Source organism: Pelodiscus sinensis, chromosome 5 (assembly GCF_052426305.1).
Source record: "Pelodiscus sinensis isolate ZL-2025 chromosome 5, ASM5242630v1, whole genome shotgun sequence".
NCBI lineage: Eukaryota > Metazoa > Chordata > Testudines > Trionychidae > Pelodiscus > Pelodiscus sinensis.
In genome coordinates, this window is record NC_143056.1 from 130473303 (window position 1) to 130496494 (window position 23192).

Sequence of the window (23192 nt, forward strand, 5' to 3'; positions counted from 1 at the left end):
GGCTTGACCCCCGCATGCATCCGCTGGTGGGTCAGCAGGTTGGTGTTCTGGCTGAAAGCGCGGCCGCACTGGGCACAGCAGTAGGGCTTCTCGCCCCTGTGGATGCGCCGGTGCGTGGTCAGGTTGGAGCTCTGGGTGAAGCGCTTGCCGCAGTCGGTGCACTGGTAGGGGCGCTCGCCACGGTGAATGCGCTGGTGCTGGCACAGGGCTGAACTCCAGCTGAAGCGCTTGTCGCAGTCGGGGCACTGGTAAGGGCGCTCCCCGGTGTGCGTAATCTGGTGCTGCCGCAGGTGAGAGCTCTGCCCGAAGGTCTTGCTGCACTCGCTGCACCGGAATGGCTTCTCGGCGGGCTGGTGGGTGGAGGGGAGATCTCTAAGCATCCCACTCTGCTGAGGGGAATGGGTGAGATCCCCAAACTCCTCTTCTTGGTGGCCTCCAAAGGGCTTCTTGTCCTGCTGGGGGAGAGAAGTGGGATCCCTGAGGACCTTGTCCCCACAGCCACTGGCGTCTGCCAGGTTCTCCCAGAGCGGGAAGGGGCACAGGAAGCTAGGGGCAGAATGCAACGTCCCTACAGTGTCGGCACCTTCCTTGCTCAGCATCCAGTCAACAGCTGGAATGAAGAGACAGTCCAGATGAGAGAGACATCCTGAGTCACTCTGTTGTTATAACTTCTATGGCTGGAGCATCTACAAATGGGAGGGTTCGGGGCTTGGGGTGCTGGCCTGGGAGCCAGGAGATCTGGGTTCAATATTCTGCTCTGAAACCGACTGAGTCATGCTGGTGAATCTCCCCAGGCCTCATTTTCCCATCCTTAGCCTGATCCTTCCTGGCCTCAAAGTGGGGTTGGGCAGCTAGGCTAAATGACTGTGAGGTGCGCAGACCTGACACTGGTCAGCCCAGATAAATAACATGGGGATAGGGCCCCATCATGCCAGGCGCTGTACAGATTCACAGCGACAGAGATCAGGGCCCTGCACAGACATGCAGTAAGGACGTGGAACTGAGAAGAGCTTTGTTACCAGTTTCAAGGGGGTCCCCTTTCATGTCACAAAGCAGCTCAGGTGAAGTCTTGAGGTCTCCCCCTTTGCCTCCTGAGATACAGGCTGGGGCTGGTCCAGCTGGGAATCAGAAGATTCCCATAATGCCCCAGGGGATGCCATCTTCTCCAGGTCACTGCTTTTACCCGGACCTGAGAAAGAGCCAAATGCGTCACCATGGAGGCAGGGCCAGGGACTTAGTGGCTAGCTAGTGTATCATGCTCTGCTTAGACTGGAGGTTAAGGAGCCCCTCTGCTCTTAGGAATCCTTTCTCTGGGTGGCTGCTTACGCTGGGATCACGTCTTAACCTTCTCTCGAGTCAGCTAAACCCATTGAGAGCTTCCCTTCCGTACCTCACTATTGGCAGGCTTGACAGAACTTTTTTTTTTTAAATAATTTTGATGGATCACATCTGTTTGGTTTGAAGCAACTTTTTTCAATATTTATTTAAATTTTTGCAGTTGCAGAAAATGATAGGGGGTCCAATGACGGGGCAAGATGTCAGACCATAATTATTTGATGACAACAGATTTTGAGATTAAAAAGCTAAAGCTTTATATTTGCTAAAACACTAATGATCAATGTCACTGTCAAAATACACAAGGCCTGTAGCCTGAGATCAAACTCTAGTTAGTTCTCAAGCAGCATGTTTCTTGCCTTACCTATCTGTACATTTTTTTTATTACAATGGAAATTTTTTCCCATCTGTGGGTGTGTGTGGATGGTGACACTGACATTCATCGACATTTATCAACACACCTAATCCTGACTAGCTTAACTAGAAAGCAGGTTTTCTAGCTCTCAGATAGCTGCTGTAGCTCTTCTTTAAACCCTTCTCCAATCATGGGAGAGCTTTGCTTTGCCACCAAAGGCCCAACTACTGCTCCCACTTTCCTGGGATGTTCCCCAGTAGACTTTTGTGAGAATAGTGCTGGGACACCAATAGACAAGATACCAGCTCAAGCCAAGGGTCCTAGGCTTCACTAAACACTGACAAATGCAGAGCTGGAAACCAGACTAGTTTGCCTGTGTGTTTGCATTGCTACAATAGCTATTAGCTGCCTAGAAATGTGTTCGGTGTATGGACTTTATGATACCTTGCTTCAGGCATTGATCTCACTTGTGATATCTGTACCCTCTGTTATAAAGTGATAGTTAAGTGTGTGCTCTGCAACGATTCAAGTGTTTGCTATGAAACCGGAAATCCCGAGTCGGGAGACAAGCATTACCTTACCCCAAGAGGCATCATCTTCCGTCCAACCATAGGAGGCCAAAGACAAAGTGTTGTGGAGAGGAACATCAGTGAACAAAAGACATTGTTGATCATTTCCCCCTCACACAAAGTGCAGAACAGGCTTGTCCCAGTGTAACTCACCCACCTACTGGGTGAGGTGCACAGTCTTGTGGAGTGGTACTTACAGGCTACGTCTACACTGGCCCCTTTTCCGGAAGGGGCATGTAAATTTCACCTATCGTAGTAGGGAAATCCGCGGGGGATTTAAATATCCCCTGCGGCATTTAAATAAAAATGTCCGCCGCTTTTTTCCGGCTTTTAAAAAAGCCGGAAAAGAGCGTCTACACTGGCCCCGATCCTCCGGAAAAAGCGCCCTTTTCCAGAGGCTCTTATTCCTACTTTGAAGGACCAGCAACTGTCACAACAATGCAACAGGTGTTCGTTGTGACCAAGGGAGCCAACTTTGAAGTAGGAATAAGAGCCTCCGGAAAGGGGCGCTTTTTCCGGAGGATCGGGGCCAGTGTAGACGCTCTTTTCCGGCTTTTTTAAAAGCCGGAAAAAAGCGGCGGACATTTTTATTTAAATGCCGCGGGGGATATTTAAATCCCCCGCGGATTTCCCTACTACGATAGGTGAAATTTACATGCCCCTTCCGGAAAAGGGGCCAGTGTAGACGTAGCCACAGAGAGAAAGAATGAGTGTGCTCTACAGCTTTAGCTGAGCGCCAGCTGGCTTTTAGTTCAAGTGTTAGGTTACATCTACGCTGCAACACTATTTCGAAGTAACTAGCGCTATTCTGAAATAATTTAGTCTGCATCTACCCAGCAATCAGTTATTTTGAAATAGTGTCAAAATACTGTCAATTTGGAGGACTTCTTACTCCGACTCCTGTAACCCTCATTGTACAAGGAGTAAGGGAAGTTGGAGGAAAAGTGGCTTGTTTTGAAATAAGTGCTGTGTAGATGCTCCTGACTGCAAAATAAGCTATTTCGAAATAAGCTATGCAATTGACTTAGCTCAATTTGCATAGCTTATTTCCAGTTAATCCCTGCAGTGTAGACACACCCTGGCTCATGCACAGAGGTCCCAGTTGCGCCCCTGTCACACCAGCAGAGTTTGAATTCTGGGGAGAAGGGAATAAAATCCCTGTCAAGAAGATTTGTCACACTGTGCTGTATGGAACCAGGAGAGAGCAATATTGCTGAGTTTAAGCAAGCCACTTAGCACCAAGGGACTTCATATTACCATGGCTTTTGCTAATTTTTGGAACCTAAGACTGTAAATCTTGTGTGGGGGAACGTTACCTGCTTTAACTTGGTGAATAACCCTCTTGTCGATTTTTTAAAATGTTAATCAAACTTTCATTACTTACAGGCTTGGCTACAAGTGTGGTCTTGGGCCTAAAGTGCGCTAACACTGGGGCAAGGCCTTTGGGGCTGCCAGTCACTTGAATATTGTTGTGACTCTTGCTGGGACAGACCGGGGATCACAAGAGCAGGGTTGCTGGGTGGCGAGCGAGACCGGCCTGCCCAGGGCGCCTGAGTTCCCCTTTGATGCTTGCTTGGTGAGGGGTGATCCCAGAACACGCCATGGCTTTGGGGCTTGTGCCTTGGTTCGCATCACTCCGCCCTGCGCCTGGCACCCCCGGGCCGCTCCCACCGGCGCGGCGCGCGTCCCTGCCCATCAGCTGGCTGCGACCTGTGCGGGTCCTGGCCCCGCCCGCAGCCAGAGGGAAAGGCCGGGCAGGAGGGGGTTAACCCCGCCGCCTTTCTCCTCCCAGCCCGCAGCCGGAGACGCCGGGACGGGGACGATATAACTGGAGGGACCTTCCTGCGCCCGCCCCGACCGACGCCCGGCTCCCGGCCTGCGGGTGCGCGCAGCCGGTGAGTCCGCGGGGGCAGCCCCGGGGCCCGGCGGGCGGGGAGAGGCAGGAATCGCCGCCTGCAGAAAGCGGCCCCAAGGGCGGCGGGGTGTGAGCCCAGAGAACCCCCCCCCCCGTCCCTACCCAGCTGGGTCTATAGACAAGATGTTGCCCCCGCTCCCCTCGCCCTGGCTGGGGCAGCGTCCTCACTAGAGACCTGTCTGGTTCCAGCCCCTGGAGCTGGGGGCATGTCTGCACCCCTGGGCACAGCTGCCTCCAAGCAGCGGGAGGGGGGTTTCCATCCACGCAGGTAAGGGGCAGTAGCTCTGTCCCGGGACCTGTTCTTCCACTGACCTCTGGCCACATCTGTATTGGGCCCTGTTACCCTGCAGCCAGGCGTAGATCAGCCCCCAGGCTGTGGAGGCTGGTTCCACTGGCCCCACAGCTCCCTCCTTTGGCCCCCATCACCTGCCCCATTCGCTGCATCCACCCAGGTGTTTTGCCTTCTGGACTCACCTGCTGGGCGGGTGAATGGCTTGGTCCCTTCCGCCATGTACCGCAATCAGCTGTTCCTCCAGATGTTCAAACTCACAGAGCATCCTTTGTGACAGCTGTTTCACCCTGCCCCACTCTCCCCACTGCTCTATTTCCCAGCCCCAAGCCAGCCGGGAGAGCCAGATGGAGCCGGAGGTAGAGCCGTGCCCGCGGGATCCGGGGTGCTCCAGTGACAGCTGCGGCCCGCCAGGAACATTGGCAGGTGAGAGACAGACACTTCCTAGTGAACCCCAGCTCCCCAAGATGTCCTGAGCTCTCATCAAAATTGGCACCGGAACCAGCAATTGTCACAACAATGCAACAGGTGTTCGTTGTGACCAAGGGAGCCAACAGCCTCTGCAGGCTCTGGGGCAAATTGGGATTTGGGGGAGAGAGGGCTGCTCTGTGCTCCCGGGACGGGTGCCCCTTGCCCCAGCCCGCAGAGCTGCGTTGAGTGCCACACTAGCAATTTCAAGGATCCTGGGCTCTAGGAGCAACTGCTCACCCACTCGCTCCCAGCTGCTGTCTCTGTAAACATTTATCCGTTTACACTGACATTCCTTCCTCATAAGCCCCTATGGGAGCTGCTCTCTGGACTCCCTGTTCTGGATTCCAGTCCTTCTCCATGCTTGGGCGTTGTGCTAGGACAGTGGTTCTCGGCCAGCCCTGTCTCTTGGGTGGGGGTTGGAAGACTGCTTTTCAGCCCAGCAAGGGATGATCCATTTCCATGTCGTTCCAGCTGGTGACGGGGCGCAGAGAGGGGACGAGGAGCGGAGTCCTGGCCTGGAGGATGGGGTGCTGTCGGAAGGGTCCGAGTGGGAGTTGTCCCCCAGCCCTGATCCAGAGTGGCTGCTCATGACGCTTCCCACCGCCAACTCAGGGAAGCCCTATGCCTGCGGGGACTGCGGCAAAGCCTTCACCTGGCCCTCGCACCTGGTGCAGCACCGGCGCATGCACACGGGCGAGCGCCCTTACCGCTGCGCCGACTGCGGCAAAGGCTTCGCCGACAGCTCGTCCCTTGTTAAGCACGGCCGGACCCACACAGGGGAGCGGCCCTACACCTGCCCCCAGTGTGGCAAAGGCTTTGTGGACAGCTCGTCGCTCACCAAGCATGCCCGTACCCACACGGGCGAGCGCCCCTACTGTTGCCCCAGCTGTGGGCGTGGCTTTGCCGACAGCTCCCGGCTGGCCCAGCACCGACGTATCCATGCTGGAGAGCGGCCTTACTGCTGCCCTGACTGTGGAAGGGCATTTGGCCGCCGAGCGCACCTGATTGAGCACCGGTACACGCACACTGGCGAGAAACCCCACCGCTGCCACCAGTGTGGCAAAGGGTTCAGCCAGAGCTCCAACCTGACGCAGCACCAGAAGACCCACCTGGCGGAGAAGCCTTACATCTGCCCGCAGTGTGGGAAGGGCTTCTGCCTGCGCTCCCAGCTGGTCAAGCACCAGCGGCTGCACAGCCCTGACAACCCCCACCGCTGTCCTCAGTGCCACAAGGGCTTTGTAGACCGCTCGCCTCTCCTCAAGCACCTGAGGATCCACACTGGGGAGCGACCCTTCCGATGCACTGAGTGTGGGAAGGCTTTCAGCATGAGTTCACACCTCACGCAGCACCAGAGAGTCCACACTGGAGAGAAACCCCACCGCTGCCACCAATGTGGCAAGGCATTTGCCCAGAGCTCCAACCTGACACAACATCTACGCACTCATACTGGGGAGCGCCCATACAAGTGCCCCAAATGTGGCCGGGCCTTCAGCGATAGCTCCAGCTTCTTGCGGCACCAGCGGCTGCACAGTGGGGAGCGACCCTACTGCTGCCACCAATGTGGCAAGAGCTTCGCTGATGGCAAGGTGCTGCGCAAGCACCAAATGACCCATAGCGGTGAGCGGCCCTTTGCCTGTGGGCAGTGTGGCCGTGCCTTTGCCCAGAGCTCCAATCTGGTGCAGCACCAGGCCATCCACACTGGGGAGCGGCCTCACCGCTGCCACCAGTGTGGAAAAGGGTTCTGCTTTCCCTCGCAGCTGGCGCAGCACCGGAAGCTTCATGCTACTATTATTGTGGTGGATGATGCTGATGATGAACTTTCCCCGCCTGCCAATTAAGCCCTTCCAGAACCTGGCTTCCCTGAGTGGGGTTTGAACCTGGGACTCCCCTGTTGCTTGAGTTGCAGGGCCAAGGGTGACACAGACTTGTAATCCTTTTTCCAGCCACAAGAGGAGGATAAAGGGCAGGTCTAGTGCTAGAGCTAACCAAGGGACAGACAAATAGTTTCACTAAGTCAATCTGAATGAGACACATTTTTATCTTTTCATTGACATTGTTTGTGATATTGTTCCAAAAAAGTCATGTGGCTATAGGAAAATTTCAGCTTTTTAAAATGTTATTTTCTGATCCTGATGGTGTGGGAGAAAATTTGGGAAAAATTACTCCAAGTGGCTCAGAACTATGAGTAAATAGATTCTTACATTTATGGTTTTCAACATCTCAGGATGTTTTAAAGCCATGTTTATACTGGGGACTCACTTGGGCTCTTTGATTGCTTACAGTGGCTGTGCTGCTGAGGTTACATTTTGGAAGCCTTTGTGAACCCAGTCCTAATGGCATTGATGGTATTTGTTCACGTGTTTCGGTTGTGAAGGATTTACGAATTTACCAGAGGCTGAAATTCACAGCTAGGATTCTGAGGCTCAGGTGTAAGTCATTGGTTTAATACATGTGGCCACATCTTCCTCTGGTGCACAGTCCTGGCTACTGCAACATCCAATTGATCACTCACAGCTGGGGGAGTTACCCATGTTCCCTGTAAGCTATGCACTTGGGCAGCTACCCAGGAGAGAGTCAGGTAGTAGATTAGTAGAGCACCCACAGATGGCAGCATGTGTTTCCACTGGTGGTTCAAAACTGCACATGCCTCAGTGCATACAACAAACTTTATTCCATACATGGATGAAAAAAAATTAGAGGGAGCACCCTGGAATTATCCCTTTAGCTCAAGGTTGCATGGGATGATGCATTTGGGTTGGGATTGGGTCTGACAGACTAGAGCTGGTCAGGAACTATGTATTTCCCCATGGATTGTTTTTAATCAAAACTTGGTTGGGAATGTCTGATTTCCTTGACATTTTTCCTCTGAACCAAATGTTCAGAGTTTTTGTCAACAAACCTAAAGTTGAGAAAATGTTGGTTGACCAGCTTTGGAAGAGAGTCATATGCCCTTACTGTTTCCAATCTTGTAACAATCATCTTTGGGGGCAGAGATCCCATGGATTGGATACACAAGAATAAACAGTGTGTCACAGTGGACTTGGCTCCTTGCTTTTCAAGCCCTTTTGCAATTGTCACCTTATTGCTTCTATTTGAATGAAACCTACATGGTGTTACATGTAATATGAAGATTAACATTTTCTTCCATTCTTTTCCCAAAATGTGTATGTATTTTTTTTTTTAGCAAACAAACACTTAAAATAGTACTGAGGAAAGATTAGAAATAATAAACTACATGTTTTGTTTGTTTTATTTGTTAAAACACATAGCAAGAAATAGAAACCAAGGAAAGACTTTTTCCCAGACAAAAAATGTTAACTACAAGATTCTAACAACAGTACCACAAATTAAAGGTATCCATTAATAACTGTAAGTTTGTCCTTAGTTAGTGTTTTGTTAGAGTGAACTATGCTTGTTAGGACTTTACCACTTGGATTTGGATGTTAGGTTTTAGGCTACCCAGCGGGATTTTTAAAGGATTAAATTAATTAGAGTGAATTGACATGTTGAAAGTAAAACATTTTTCTGGCCAAAAAATTAAGTTTAGTGACAAATGGAGTTTTTCCTCATGAAAACATTATTTTCAACAACAAAACTGGTGATTACAGCTTCTGTTTAATTTCAAATTGGATTTTTGCTTTGCTCTTTTTCCATCAAACACACTTTTTGTCCCATTTCAACTTTCACCCATCATTTGCTGTGGGGGAAAAAAGGAAGAGGGGAGAAGTAATTCCAAACCCTGAAATTGAAAACTTTTTTTGAAAATCCAGACCAAAGTTGTAATTTAAATAAAATCAATTTTTCTTTCTTTCTTTCTTTCTTTCTTTCTTTCTTTCTTTCTTTCTTTCTTTCTTTCTTTCTTTCTTTCTTTCTTTCTTTCTTTCTTTCTTTCTTTCTTTCTTTCTTTCTTTCTCAAAAAATGAAATGTTTTATGGTGAAACATTTCACTATTTAAACCAGTTCTACATCTGATTTCCTGAGGGAATTTCAAGATCATTTGTATGCTGGAAATCTGCCCCAATTCAAGACCCAGCTGCACCAATAGAAGTGACTTCCATAGTTTTCCCTAGAGGTTTACATTGGGACAGATACACGATGAGCAGCTGGAATAAGCACACATCCAGTTTAGACAATAGCTAGGTTAACATCTTTCCTGACCTCCATAACCATATTTATTAGGCACCACTTTAGAGGCACCTATGAAGATCTTCTCAGATGCATCCAGGACCTAGCTGCTGCTTGTGAAGTGCTGATAGAAGCTATGATGCTTTCAGCATTGGACCTGTGTAGCATAAAAAGTGACCCATTTTGGACATCTTTAAAAGGGCCTGATTCTGAATATGATGTTGAGCATCTTTTCTCCCCAAAGGAAGGCTGGTAAAGGTATCTAGCTGGAGAACATGCTCTTCCCCCCCAAATCTCCAGTCACTTCTGAAAATCTTCACAGATTTTGTTTGCATTTGTTGGCCAGAGTTTTCTGTAAGCTGAGCGCTTGGGAGGGCATCCAGGAGAGATTCAAATACCTCCCAGATGATTAGCAGAGTGTCCACAGCCAATAGCATGTGTTTCTACTGTGGTGCACATCCACACATGTGTCAGTGTATGTAACAAAATTTATTCTGTCCTCAGATGGAAAAAAAATTAGAGGGAACCTTGAAGAATGGTCCCGCATTTAACTGTATTAAAACACATGTTCAGTCGAACCCTGGGTTGTCTAGCAGTAAGCACAGATGACACTCAGATGACCTTTGCTATTCCTGGCCTTCCTAATGAACAGCTGGGTGCCTTTTAGGCAAGTCACTGTGGCCCTGAGCCGCCAAAGTCTCTATGCACCCAACTTCCTTGGATTTCTAAGAAAGTTAGGTGGGAGCCAGAGACTCCCCCAGATCACCACTTCCCTATTAAAAAACAGGTTAAGAGACCCTTGAGGCTGCAGGGGTAAGTCAGCTGTTCCCCTGAAATTGAGAGTGACAGCTGATTTCCCACAGCGAGGGAGCAGGCCCTCTGTTTCCAAGAGAGTCAAAATGGAAGGAGTTGCCCAAAGTCCATGGGAAGTGCCCTTCACTCAGGGAATCTCTTCCTGCGCCCATCCCCAGTGGGGCTCTGCTGTGAGCTTTGTGACTCGCTTGGGAGAGAGGATCTGAGTGCCCGGGCTCAGGAGCAGCCAGCTACCATCTGGCCCAGAGGCCTCTGGGTTCGAGGGCTTTGGAGTGCAGGCAGTGGTGCAAGAACATTTGTAAAAAATGAGGGAGGGCTAAGCCCTCTTACCCATGTCACCCCACCCCAAGCTGAGGCTGGGAGCAAACCTTCAGCACATGCAGCCAGCAGCAAAGGCCCTCAGCATACAGGACTCAAACTGGGACCCCAGCATGCAGGGCCCCTGCGGCATGGGGTGGCAGACGGAAATCTGGTACATGGGGCAGCAACAGAGCCCCCAGCATGTGAGGCCAGCAGCTGGGAACTCAGGCGCAAGGTCGGGAGCCCGGGGAAAGACCTATTGTGCAGGGTCCTTCCAGACATCAGAGCTAACCCTGGAGAGCCAACGTCTGATGAGCCTGCAGCCGGTGCCCGAGCCACAGTGACTCCAAGGGGAGCAATGTTTAGGACAACGTGAAAAGCGCGAGTAGGATGAATATGGCTCAGCATGCAGCTTCAGAGCTCAGTGTCGGCCCGCCCCACACTGGACTTGGTAACAACAAACCCCACAGCAATGGGGGAGGGGCGGGGTTTTCGTTTTTAGTCTCAATAAAGCTGGTACCCAATCCGCTGCCAGTGGCACAGACCCCTGGTCGAAGTGCAGTGCTGAGGGCTGGTCCTGCCCGCCTGACGCTGGTCTACACAGCAATGAAGGGCAGCTATCCTGGAGTGGGATTGCCCCAGGGGCGCCTCTGAGCCCTGAGAGAGAAGCTGACTGTTCCTCTCTTCCTCGGGACAATGACAGGAGAGGGCTCCGCCCCAGCAGGCCTGGCTAAGCTGGCAGTCATGGCGGGAGACGTATTTGGGAGGCAGCGCCTCCAGCTGGGCAGGGAATTCAGCACCATGGCAGGGAACAGGGCTGATGTGGCAGGATGCAGGAGCTGTCTTCCCTGAGGCCATCTGATCCTGCTCCTCGACTCAGGGCTGCCGAGAGACCAGCCACCAGTCACTTGCTCCTGCCTTGTCCCCTCACCAGCTCAGCTTATGCCCACCACGGCCCCAGCCAACACTCTCAGCCTTCGGCTCCACCTCGGCCTACGCCTGCCATGGCCACAGCCCCAGCCTCCACCTCGGCCTATACCTGCCATGGCCACAGCCCCAGCCTCCACCTCGGCCTATACCTGCCATGACCATAGCTCCAGCCCCAGCTCCAGGCTCTACCTTGGCCTGCACCTGCCACAGTCAACACCCCCAGCCTTTGGCACCACCTCAGCCTACACCTGCCATGGCAACAGCCCAAGCCTTTGGCTCCACCTCGGCCTACACCTGCTATGGCAACAGCCCCAGCCTTTGGCTCCACCTTGGCCTACACCTGCCATGGCAACACCCCCAGCCAACACCCCCCCGGCCTTCAGCTCCACCTTAACCCATGCCCCAGCAGTCCTAGCTGTGTCCTGCCCACCCCAGCAAGTGAGAATCTCCAGAGTTAGTGGCCGCCAGCCCCTGGTGGTGAGTCCTCTGGTGCCTGGCCAGGTTGGAGCTGACCCGGAAGGTGCGGCCGCAGTCCTGGCACGGGTAGGGCCGCTCCCCGGTGTGGATCCTCTGGTGCCGGAGGAAGTTGGAGCTGCCAGCGAAGGCCCGGCCGCACTCCAGGCAGCAGTAGGGGCGCTCCCCAGTGTGGGTGCGGCAATGCTCAGCGAAGGCGCTGCTCTGCCCGAACCTCTTGCCACACTCGGGGCAGCAGTGGGGCTTCTCACCAGCATGGCTCCGGCGGTGCCGGGCCAGGGAGGAGACACTGGCAAAGACGGCCCCACACTCAGCACACTTGTAGGGTCGCTCCCCGGTGTGACTCCTCAGGTGCTTGACTAATGCAGCCTGGAGCCGGAAGCGCTTGTCACATTCGGGGCAGCCATGAGGTCGCTCACCACGGTGGATCAGCTGGTGCCGGCTGAGGTGGGTAGCTCGGGTGAAGGCCTGGCTGCACTGGTGACAGCGGTAGGGGCGCTCCCCGGTGTGGGTTCGCTGGTGCTCCACCAGCAGGGAGCTGCGGTCAAAACTGCGCCCACACTGGGCACATGTGAACGGCCGCTCTCCCGAGTGGCTGCGCTGGTGGATGGTCAGGAGTGAGCGACTGGCAAAGCTTTTCCCACATTGGTGGCAGTAGTGGGATCTCTGTCCTGCCGCATGCATTCTGCGGTGCCTAGCCAGCCCCAAGCTCCCTGGGAAACTCTCCCCACACTCAGGGCAGCACCAGGGCCCCTCGCCCACAGCATGGAGGCTCTGGTGCCGGAACAAGTTGGAGCTCTGAGTGAACCGTTTCCCACACTGGGTGCAGCAAAAGGGACGCTCGCCCGTGTGGATCCGCTGGTGCTTTGTCAGATTCGACTTGCGGCTGAAGCCCTTCCCACATGTGGGGCAGGCGATGGGGTTTGAGGTGCCACCCACTGACACGCCGCTCATGTCCCTCGCCCTGCAAATGGAGCCCAGAGGTGTGGGATCCTGCCGCCCTTCCACCCAGCCATCGCCCCGCTTGGGTCTACAGGCCACGTTCCCTTCGCATCCGGCTGCTTCCGCTGCACACTGCGAAGTCTCTTCCTTGCCTCTCTTCAGGATCCCGCCACCTGTAGGACGAGCCAGAGAGGAGTCACTCCTGCACTAACACCTAGAGGAGAGTTCCTGGGGCGGATTGAGAGTGGCTTGGATTAATCTATGGCATTAATCTAGATGTTTTTCTGCTTAATGCATAGAGGGCCACTGCAGCATCTATTGGGTTAATTCAGTAGTTAATAGCCCAGGTAAGAGCTCCTGAGACATACACACACCACTGGCTATCTCTGCCCTCCCACCCCTGGTGGGCCCGACCCACCTTCCAAGAGCTTAGCTCCAGATCCTCAAAGGATCTGCCAACTCCTAACTTCCCCTGGAATCAACGGGGCCCTTTGAGGCTCTCTGTCTGAATCATGAAATTAAGGGAGAAGCGGTGGATGTTGAATACCTAGACTTTAGTAAGGCGTTTGATACGGTCTCTCGATATTCTTATCAATAAACTAGGCACATACAACTTAGATGGGGCTACTATAAGGTGGGTGCATAACTGGCTGGATAACTGTACTCAGAGAGTAGTTATTTATGGTCCACAATCCTGCTGGAAAGGTATAACTAATGGTGTTCCGCAGGGGTCTGTTTTGGGACTGGCTCTGTTCAATATCGTCATCAACGATTTAGATATTGGCATAGAAAGTACGCTTATTAAGTTTGCAGATGATACCAAGCTGGGAGGGGTTGCAACTGCTCTGGAGGATAGAGTCATAATTCAAAATGATCTGGACATATTGGAGAAATGGTCTGAGGTAAACAGGATGAAGTTTAATAAAGACAAATGTAAAGTGCTCCACTTAGGAAGGAACAATCAGTTTCACACATACAGAATGGGAAGCAACTGTCTAGGAAGGAGTACGGCAAAAAGGGATCTAGGGGTTATAGTGGACCACAAGCTGAATATGAGTCAGCAGTGTGATGCTGTTGCAAAAAAAGCAAACATGATTCTGGGATGCATTAACAGGTGTGTTGTGAGCAAGACACAAAAAGTCATTCTTCCGCTCTACTCTGTGCTGGTTAGGCCTCAGTTGGAATATTGTGTCCAGTTCTGAGCACCACATTTCAAGGTGTGGAGAAATTGGAGAGGGTCCAGAGAAGAGCAACAAGAATGATGAAAGGTCTAGAGAACATGACCTATGAAGGAAGGCTGAAAGAATTGGGTTTGTTTAGTTTAGAAAAGAGAAGACTGAGGGGGGACATGATAGCCATTTTCAAGTATCTAAAAGGGTGTCATAAGGAGGAGGGAGAAAACTTGTTCATCTTGGCCTCTCAGGATAGAACAAGGAGCAATGGGCTTAAACTGCAGCAAGGGAGGTTTAAGTTGGACATTAGGAAAAAGTTCCTAACTGTCAGGGTGGTTAAACACTGGAATAAATTGCCCAGGCAGGTTGTGGAATCCCCATCTCTGGAGATATTTAAGAGTAGGTTAGATAAATGTCTATCAGGGATGGTCTAGACAGTATTTGGTCCTGCCATGGGGGCAGGAGACTGGACTCAATGACCTCTCGAGGTCCCTTCCAGTCCTAGTATTCTATGATTCTATGAAATGGGGAGGCGGGGACAGTCAAAAGCCTGAAAGAGGAGGGCTTACAGAGACACACACAATCCCAACAAATCCGTGTGGGGTTATTTTTTGTTTGCATGATGGTTAAGGGAGAAAAACTGCCTCCCTGGGTCTCCAGCACGAGGTGGGTGTCAGCTGTGCTCTAGTGACTAGTCCCTCGTTCCCTGCCAGACTGAAAGCAAGGGAAGGTCCCTCTCAGATAGTCTCCGAGTACCCTCACCTTCCTGGGCGCCTCTCGGCAGCTCTTGCTCATTGGAGCCCTGGGGATCTGGGACTTGCAGCTGTTCCCACTGCTCCAAGTGAGACATGAGGTCGGGTTTGGGAACGGGGAGTCCTGCCCCTGGAACAGCACAGAGGAGGGATCGGAGATTATCACAGCACTGAGAACGTCTGACTGTCACCTGCAACCGCAGCACCTAGAAGCCCCAGCAGAGATCAGGGGCCCACTGCACCAGACACAGCACGCACCCCCAGTGACCAAGCTGGCAGCCCTGTGGCCTGGGGGCTGTATGGGCACGCAGTGGAAGATACTCCCTTCCCTGAACACCTTCCTGAGGACCAAAGAGAACATCACATAAAAATGGCCAGGCTGGGTCAGACCAAAGGTCCATCTAGCCCAGTGTCCTGTCTGCCTACAGTGGCCAATACCAGATGCCCCTGAGGGAATGAACAGAACAGGGAATCCTCAATTGATCCCTCTCTGGTCGCCCATTCCCAGCTTCTGACAAACAGAGGCTAGGGACACCGTTCCTGCCCATCCCGGCTAATAGAGGAAAGGTGATTTGCCCAAAGTCCGTAGCAGAACCAGGAATCAAAGCCAGGAGTCTGTAGCTCTTGCCCCGCACCTAGCCAGTGCCTGTATCACACATCTGGTCCAATAAAAGTAGGGCTGTTAACTAATTGCAATTAACACAAGCGATCAATGCAAACCAAATTAACTCAATTAAAAAATAATCACAGTTTTAATTGCACAGTAAAACATCAAATGTTTTATTAAAGTTCATTATGAATATTTTGGATGTTTTCCTGTATTTTCAAATATACTGATTCCAATTACAACACAGAATACAAAGTGTCCAGTGCACTCTTTATATCATTTATTATTACATATATTTGCACAGTAAAAAAGGCAAACAAAATAAATCATTTTTTTCAGTTTACCTCATACAATTACTATAATGCAATCTCCTTATTTTGAAAATGCAGCTTACAAAGGTAGAATCATTATTATTGCTCTGAAGCATACAAGTCAAAGCATGAAGGAACATACAACTGTTTACCATTTCTGGCACATAAATACTTTGCAACACTGACTACAGCAGTATCACATGAACACCAATATCTCACTTTCAGGTAACATTGTAAATAAGAAGCTGGCAGCAATATCTCCTGTAAATATAAACTAACTTGTTTGTGTTCATGATTGGCTGAACAAGAATTAGGACTGAGTGGACTTGTGGGCTCTAAAGCAGGCGTGGTGAACCTCAGGCCCAGGGCTAGATGCAGCCCTCGGCTTGTCTGGATCCGTCTCCCAAGGCTCAGGGCCCTCCACAGCACTGAGGAGTCCACTCTGGTGCACAAAATCTAGTAGCATGCCCACCCCCCTGGCTCTGGTGTGCAAGGGGAACATGTGGAATATTTTTCTCCTTCTTGGTTGGGGGCAACAGTGTTTTTTTTCCTGCTTCTCACTTGTGTGTGGCCCCCAACTAACTTTTCTGTGGGTCAGTGACCCCCAACCCAAAAAAGGTTCCCTACCAGTGCATGAAAGTTTGACATTGTTTTGTTTGGGGTGCAGTTTATGTAAAAAAAAATTTACATTTGTAAGTTGCACTTTCGCAATAAAGAGATTGCATTACAGTTCAGTATAAAGTGAGCACTGTATACTTTGTATTCTGTGATGTAATTGAAATCCATATGATCAAAAATCTAGGAAAAAAATCCCAAAATATTTATAAGAAGCTTAATTGCTATTCTGCTAGAGTATGACTACACTGCATGGCTATTTTGGGATACTTGAGGTATCCCAAAATAGCTACCCCATGTCTTAAAAAGCCACCTGTTATTTTGAAATATTTTCCAAATAATGGGTGTGTTATTTCGGCATCCCAGTAACCCTCATTCCACGAGGATTAAGGGATGTCTTGAAATAGTGCTTTATTTTGAAATTTGGCAATGTGTAGACGTGCCAAATTTCAATAAGCTATTTTGAAATAGATCTGAAATAAGATGTGCAATTTGCACAGTGCAAATTGTGTCTTATTTTGAGTTTAGGGTACAGTGTAGACTCACCCTTTTTCTTTACCAGTGTGATTAAAACTGTGATTAATCATAACCATTTAAAAAAATCTCACGGTTGTGATTTTTAAAATCGCTTGTTAACCCTAAACAAAAGTTATTACCTCACCCACCTTGTCTCTCTAATATCCTAAGACCAGAACAAGTAACATGATGTTTTGCTAAGCTGGCATTGCTTGGGCAGAGGATGCCCTGGGCGTCGTTAATGAGATGGGCATCTGTTTTTAGGTTTTAAGGGATAAACACCAACAAATCCCCACCATATGAAGAAAAGAAATCAAACACGGAAAAGGGCTATAAGGGTTTGTCTAGATCAGCGGTCCCCAACACGGTGCCCCAGGGCACCACGGCACTCACCGGGGCATTTATGTGTGCCCACCTAGTGACCGGGCTGGCCCGAGCCCTTCTTGCACCCTGGACGCCCGGCACATGCGCGGCACCCGTCCCGGGCACACAACGCATGCGCAGTGCTGCCCCCGGGCACGCGGAACATGCTCGGTCCCACCCCTGGGTGCCTGGCAGCCCCAAAAGTTGGGGACCACTGGTCTAGATACATGCACAACAGGAAGGTGAAGGCTGAAGTGAACTGACTTGTGGATGTGGACCCTGCTGGTGCGCACTAGAAGCTCCCTAGTGCGCTCTAACATAGCCCTGTTCGAAACAGTGTTAGAAAGCAGCACACCAGGAGCCACAGCAAAGAGATTACTCATTGCAATAGGGACAAAGAGAAAGGCTGGACTCCCCTCCCCTCCATTTTGGCCTATCTACACTGAGCTCGAAAATTGTTTACCCCAAAAGTCCGCCAGAAACCAGCCAGCCTCCTCCGCGCCTGGGTTCCCGCGCCGCTTCCTCTCCCCAGCCCCGGTCAGCCCACCCCGCGGATCATCGCTGGCACAGCTACCGGGGCCAGGCAGGGGCTCCCCGCAGCACCGCACGGGGGAGCCAGCAGCGCGGATCCCGGGGTCCCGGCCGCGGCTGGGCTCCGATCCCCGCGGGCCCTGCGGCCGCTTCTTCCAGGCGGCGATTTCCTGCAGCTCCAGCTGTTTGTGTCCCGCCGCTCGCAGCGCCCCGCCGCCGGTCTCCCGCAGCTGCAGGCGGGACTTGCCCTGCGCACACGCGGGGGGGAGCTGGGGACCCAGGTGTCCGGGGCTGGCACAGGAAGGTGCCTCCGCTATCCAGTTCCCCTCCCTGCTTCAGGATCCGCGCCAGGAGCTTGCTGGTCTTAACCCCTTCTTGCCCCGGCTCGCGGGGGAAACACGGAGGGAGATTCCTGGTGCGGGGATTTGGGGCATCAAACCAGTACCTTGGAGGCAGCCCGTGGGTTATGGCTGTCCCAGCTGGGAAGGGAACCCAGCCCCCTGCTGTAACCAATTAGACACCCCCCCAGAACCCAGGAGTCCTGACTCTTCCCCCCAATCTCCCCCACAGCCAGGAACAGCCTGGACAGCTAAGCCAGGGCCTGCCTGCCATGGGGCTTCTGATGGAATGGGAAGCCCACTTGGGGAGGGGCCGTGCCAGCTGCAGAGAAGCAAGGCACCAGGTTATATGTGGGGGAGAGGGGCAGCTCTGAGGGCATGGGTCAGGCTGGCACAGAGCTCTGGCACATCTACTCTGAAAGGCAGCGAGTGTATGTGAGACCCAGGTCTAAGCCTGCTCCAAAGCAGGAAGGGGCTGTTTGTGCCCCAGTTGGAGGAGTGGTTCGGACAGCCCCAGGATGCTGAGGAGTGGGGGGGTTAAGCTGCCCCATCCTGTACAATCCATCTGTCCAAACCCCACTGCTATATGCTGAGGGGCCCCCCACATGGCTGAACACACAGGGGTGAGGACCCAGCTGTGGCTTGCCCTGCTAGCAAGGGATAAGCCAGGGAAGGGCCCCAGGCATGAGGCAGGGGGAACCTCACTCATCTGGCTGCCCCTCTGCCCTCCCTTCCACACCCAGGAAAGGAAGCACAGAGAGCTCAGAGCCTGGCTACCAGCATCACCTTTATTAGGGACCAGAGCATTCATGCAGGGTGGGGACAGGCCCACCCTGGACCCAGCTGTCCAGGGTCCCACAGACAGCACCCTCAACTGGGCCAGCTGTGCTGGGGGGGCAGGGGTAGGGAGGGAGAGCTCAGTGGGAGAAGCCAGAGGGAGGCCCACCCTGGGAGAGCCAATGAGGAGGTGGGTGGGACATGCTGTGTTGCTGACAGAGGGGAAGCACAGTGGCCTAGGGATGCCCTGGATGGGGAGCTCAGTGGGAGGAACCACAGCAAGTGGGGGGGGGGGGGCTCAGTGGGAGGAGCCCTGGGAGCCAGCTACACTGGAGAACTCTGTATAGGCCGGAATGAAGGGGGCAGGGGGGGAAGAGCTGCAGAGGGTGTGATGGGGAGATAGTGGGGAGGGGGAGGGGTCTTTGCAGAACACACCAGGGAGGAGGGGGAGACAGAGTCTCAGTCGTCAGAGCCATCAGGGCTGCCTGGGCCAGGGGATGCAGGCGGGCGGCTCAGGAACACGTCCCCATAAGAGCGGGGGGAGGTGAAGGCCTGGGCAGGGGTCAGCCCCAGCCCATGCCCCCCAACCCCGCTCCCCCCACGGTCCCGTTCCTCCTCCTCCTGTGCTCGGCGGCGGAAGGACTGGAAGTCGATGGCGGCGCAGTTGTCGGGCAGTCCCTGGGGCACCTGCCCGTCACCGGGGCGACACACCTCAAAGCGCACCCAGCGATAGGCCCCGCACTTGCGGGCCCCGGGGCAGCTCTGGATCAGGTTGTGCACAGCTGGGTGGGAGAAGCCGAAGAAGTCAGCCCCAGCTGGCTCCAGCTCAGGGTAGAGCCGCCCCCGGGCGGCGCTGATGGCCGCTAGCAGCTGGGAGTGGCAGGTGTCGACCGTGAGGCCTGCCAGGGCACTGCTCGGTTCATCCTCAGGCACGATCTCAAAACGGGGGCCCATCCCGCCGTCTTTGATCTGGCAGGTGTAGAGGCAGCGCTGGTCAGGGCGCCGCATGCTGGCATAGACCCGGGTGCTGCAGAAGCCCACGGGGTAGATGGCTCCTTCATCATGGAAACCAGGCCGGTCAGCCACGATCTCCCCCAAGCTGTAGACCGTCAGCCCCCCCAGCGCGATGGGGAAGACAGGCCGACCGGAGGGATCCAGCGGGACCGGCTGCACCAGCCGCCGCACCCCCCTGTCTGGCGCTACCCGCCGCTTGGCTGCCCGCCCGTTCTCCTTGCCCTTCTTGGGTCGCTTCCCTGCAGGCGCAGGTTCCTCCGGGCCAGGCGTTGGTGCCACGCTGTACCCTGCCGAGATGCCTCCTGACGGCATTGCCGGGCTCTCCTCCTCAGCCGCCAGCGCCTGCAGCTGCAGCAGCTTGGTAAGGAGGAAGCGGCGTTCCTCTCTCGCCCGCAGGAATTTCTCCTCCAGCCGGGCGATCTCATCGCACAGCGCAGCGTTCTCGAACACCATGGCCTTGGCTGCCTGGCGCAGCCGGCTGTACTTCAGCCGGTACTTTTCATTCTGGCTCTTCCTTGACACCTTCTTCATCCTCAGCTCCCCACGCCTGGAGCGAGACCCTGTTCAGACCTGCAGGAGCAGAGAGCCCGGGCACCATCACCGCCATGGGCGCACACAGAGATCTGCTCACGCCATGAGCGCTGTGACTTTTCCCTTCCCGGCGCTCCCTCCCGCCATAAGCTCTGTGCCTGCAAAGGCCCCTGGCCTCTGCCGCCCAGCACATTTAATAAATGTTGAGGCCAGAAGAAAGGCCCGTTGTGTCCCCCACCAGGCCCAGCTTCCCATCCTGCCTGAATTAGCAACATTGCAATTGCAGGGGGTTGTTGCTTTGCATGTCCTGGGCTCTATATAATGAAGTGAAAGAGCATTACAGTGTTTGACTAGGTGCACCGCATCTCTCTATGTATGGTCCCCATATAACTACCGCTCTATCATTATATATAATACATTTCCCTGTATAGACAAGCCCAGGATTGCCAGACCTCCAATCGTTCTTGCAGGGCTTCTTTGAACCCTTAGCAATTTGGCAACATCCTGTTTGAAGTGTGGACGCCAGAACCGGGCGCCTTTTCCAGTAAGGGAATCACCAAAGCCCCGCACAGAGGCAAAAGAGACAGGTGCCTGTGGGGAGCAGGGATGCAAGGGGAAGGGCATCTAAAGGCTATGCCCCTTTTAGCAATTAAAATTTTGGCAAGGGGCAGCGCACCCCCGAGTGCTACCACGAGTCACCTGTGCACAGAAGTAACACCTTTCTACTGCTAGTCCATGTTCAGACAGCCTGGGATGGTGTTACTCCCTCCCAGCTACACCCTGACCCTAGGGAGTGGCCAGAAGCAGGAATTACTGGGGCTTCCATCCCAAGTCACTATTGCCACTGTCTGACGTGCTCTGACTTGGCATGAGGCTGGGGGGAGGCATGGGGCCTTTGAGGGTGGGGGGCTGCTTTGACCTAGCCCCAGAGGGACTGGTTGGTTGCATAGGCGCAGGAGCTGGGGGTGCTGCATCGCCCCATGGCTCCCAGCCTAGTGCTTGGGATCACAGCTACTGCTTCAGCGGGATCTGCTGCTGACCCGAGGTCCCAGTTATGGGCCCGCACACAGAAGGGGGGCGGGGATCTGCTGCCAGCCCCGGGCCCCGCAGCTTCAGCTGGGGAAGGGGGGGGCAGGGTTGGGGGTGCCACCCCCCACTTTTACACATGCTCCCGCGCCCCTAGTGGGGGCGGCCCCACGAGCCCCTCCCCGGCTCCTCGCTGCGCCGCTTCCTCCACGCAGCGAGTCCTGCCGCCGGCTCTGCCCGCGCCCCACTCACCGCCCGGCGCCTCCCGTACGCAGCGGCCCCGCTGGCTGGGCCCGGCACAGGAAGGTCCCTCGGTTATTCCGGTCCCGCCCCGCCCCCTGGAGCCATTTCTAGCTCCTCGGCCGGGAGCCCGCCCCAAACGGGGCAGCGCAGGCAGCGGGGGATGCTCCTGTTCTGCATAATATGGCTGGGTTGGGGGGACCTTTCTCCTATCGGGGCCACTAGCCTACAGAAAAGCAAGCAGCCAGGGGCTACGCACAGTCCCACAGGGAGGCTTGGGGCTCTGGGTGGGGGTCAGGGTGCGGGAGGGGATAGGGCAGGAGGTCGGGGTGAGTGGGAGGTGCAGGCTCTGTTGGGTCAGGGAGGGGGCAGGGTTGGGGTGCAGGCTGAGGCTTAGGGTGCTGGCCCTGGGAGTTTGAGTGCAGGAGGGGGCTCAGGGTGTGCAGGATCTGCCAAGGAGTTAGAGTGGGGGAAGGGGTTGGGGCAGGGGGGTTGGGGTGCCAGACTGGTGCTTGCCTCAGGTGATTCCTAGTCACTGGTGCAGCAGGGCTAAGGCAGGCTCCCTGCCTCTTGTGCAGGCCCCAGAAGCCACATCCAGGCCCTGTGTGGAGGGGCCAGGTGGCTCTGTGTGGTGCTCACCTGTGCCACCCCCACAGGTCCCATGGGCTGTGGTTCCTTGCCAATGGCACTGGGGAGAGGCGAGGAGCTTCCTTTATTACCTTTTTGCTTAGAGGCTGCAGGAACATTGCAGCAAGCCAGCTCCTGTGAGTCCAGCCCCCCGCATCCAGGCTCAGGATTTCCAATAGGATCAACTTAAAAAACAACAAATGGTCTGGCAGCACTTTCTAGACTAACAAAACATGTAGATGGGATCATGAGCTTTCGTGGGCACAGCCCACTTCTTCAGATAACTGGAGTTGCTCATGATACTATCTACATGTTTCGTTAGTCTGTAAAGTGCTACCAGACCATTTGGGTTTTAAGTTTATCCTGTACAGACTAACTCTGCTATCCCCTGAAGATTTCCAGTAGATTTGCCCTGGGCTGGATTAAATGAAGCAACAGCCCAGATACAGGCCACAAGTTCCCCAGCACTAGTATATGGGCAGTTGCTGAGTGAGGAATTTGCAGTGATAATCCATAGATTCCAAGGGTGGAAAGAACCAGTGTGATCATCTTGTCTGACGTTCTGCCGAACACAGGCCAGAGACCTGTCCCTAAATCATTCCTAGAGCAATTCTTTGAGAAGGGCACCCAATCTGTTACTCTGTAATTAATTTAGCCGTAACCTTCTCTTCGTGAAGCTAAATATCTGGAGCTCTGAGTCTATCACTCAGGGTGGATTTGATTTAAATAAAATTGATTTAAATCACTAATTAGGAAGACTCGAGTTAATCATGGTTTTCTACATAAAAATGTACTCTTGTTGGTTGTCACAACCTTAATTTATATTCTTCACAATTCAGAGATAAATGTAGGTTTCATTTTTAGAAGATACACAGTATACCATTTTTAAACAGTGATTTATTCTGAAAACTTTTCAGATTAGTTTTACAGCTATATTAGAAAATGAATGACTGTTTGGTTATTTTATTTACGGAAGGTAATTGAAATAGTTTGCCTCTCAATGACTTCATAAATACCTATCTCCAATTCAACAGGTTAATCATTAATATTTGTAGGATTTTCTTGCCATGCTATATTAGGAAGAGGACATCGCCACACAGATATTTAAATTAAATATTTTCTAAACAAAAGTTAAATTGACTGTGTCAGCCAGGTCAACATGAGAAGCTTAAAATATTGACTTCTATTTATTGAACTTTTTGGAAATTTTCCTTTTTGAGAGAAAGGTAAGGGATTGACTCTGTGATCACAAAT

The 23192-nt window shown here is 53.0% G+C and overlaps 3 protein-coding genes across 3 annotated transcripts in view; 1 reads left to right on the plus strand and 2 right to left on the minus strand.

Annotated features, from left to right (window-relative positions):
- Positions 1 to 17850, minus strand: part of LOC106731292 (uncharacterized) — a 33933-nt gene extending 16083 nt beyond the window's left edge. The window contains 4 exon segments of the mRNA XM_075929067.2: positions 2 to 610; positions 11519 to 12691; positions 14453 to 14572; positions 17318 to 17850. Coding sequence (XP_075785182.2) covers positions 2 to 610; positions 11519 to 12691; positions 14453 to 14540 — 1870 coding nt within the window. The 5' untranslated portion in view covers positions 14541 to 14572; positions 17318 to 17850.
- LOC149524388 (uncharacterized) lies at positions 3846 to 8751 on the plus strand. The gene is made up of 3 exons (XM_089778943.1): positions 3846 to 4154; positions 4787 to 4889; positions 5406 to 8751. The coding sequence occupies exons 2-3, from the start codon at positions 4811 to 4813 to the stop codon at positions 6770 to 6772; spliced, it is 1446 nt and encodes a 481-aa protein (XP_089635069.1). The 5' UTR covers positions 3846 to 4154; positions 4787 to 4810; the 3' UTR covers positions 6773 to 8751.
- Positions 17851 to 18492: 642 nt separating the features above from the next.
- Positions 18493 to 21452, minus strand: FYRD1 (FYRN and FYRC domains INO80 complex interactor 1). The gene is made up of 2 exons (XM_075929071.2): positions 21324 to 21452; positions 18493 to 20084 (listed from the first exon to the last, which is right to left on the minus strand). The coding sequence occupies exon 2, from the start codon at positions 20043 to 20045 to the stop codon at positions 18960 to 18962; it is 1086 nt and encodes a 361-aa protein (XP_075785186.2). The 5' UTR covers positions 20046 to 20084; positions 21324 to 21452; the 3' UTR covers positions 18493 to 18959.
- Between the last annotated feature and the right edge of the window lie 1740 nt (positions 21453 to 23192).

Excerpts from the sequence above, each read along its gene's own strand:
- LOC149524388 (XM_089778943.1), top strand. The coding sequence starts at position 4,811 with ATGGAGCCGGAGGTAGAGCCGTGCCCGCGGGATCCGGGGTGCTCCAGT. Across the intron at positions 4,890-5,405 it reads CCCGCCAGGAACATTGGCAG|CTGGTGACGGGGCGCAGAGA; the intron begins GTGAGAGACAGA and ends ATGTCGTTCCAG.
- FYRD1 (XM_075929071.2), bottom strand. The coding sequence starts at position 20,045 with ATGAAGAAGGTGTCAAGGAAGAGCCAGAATGAAAAGTACCGGCTGAAG.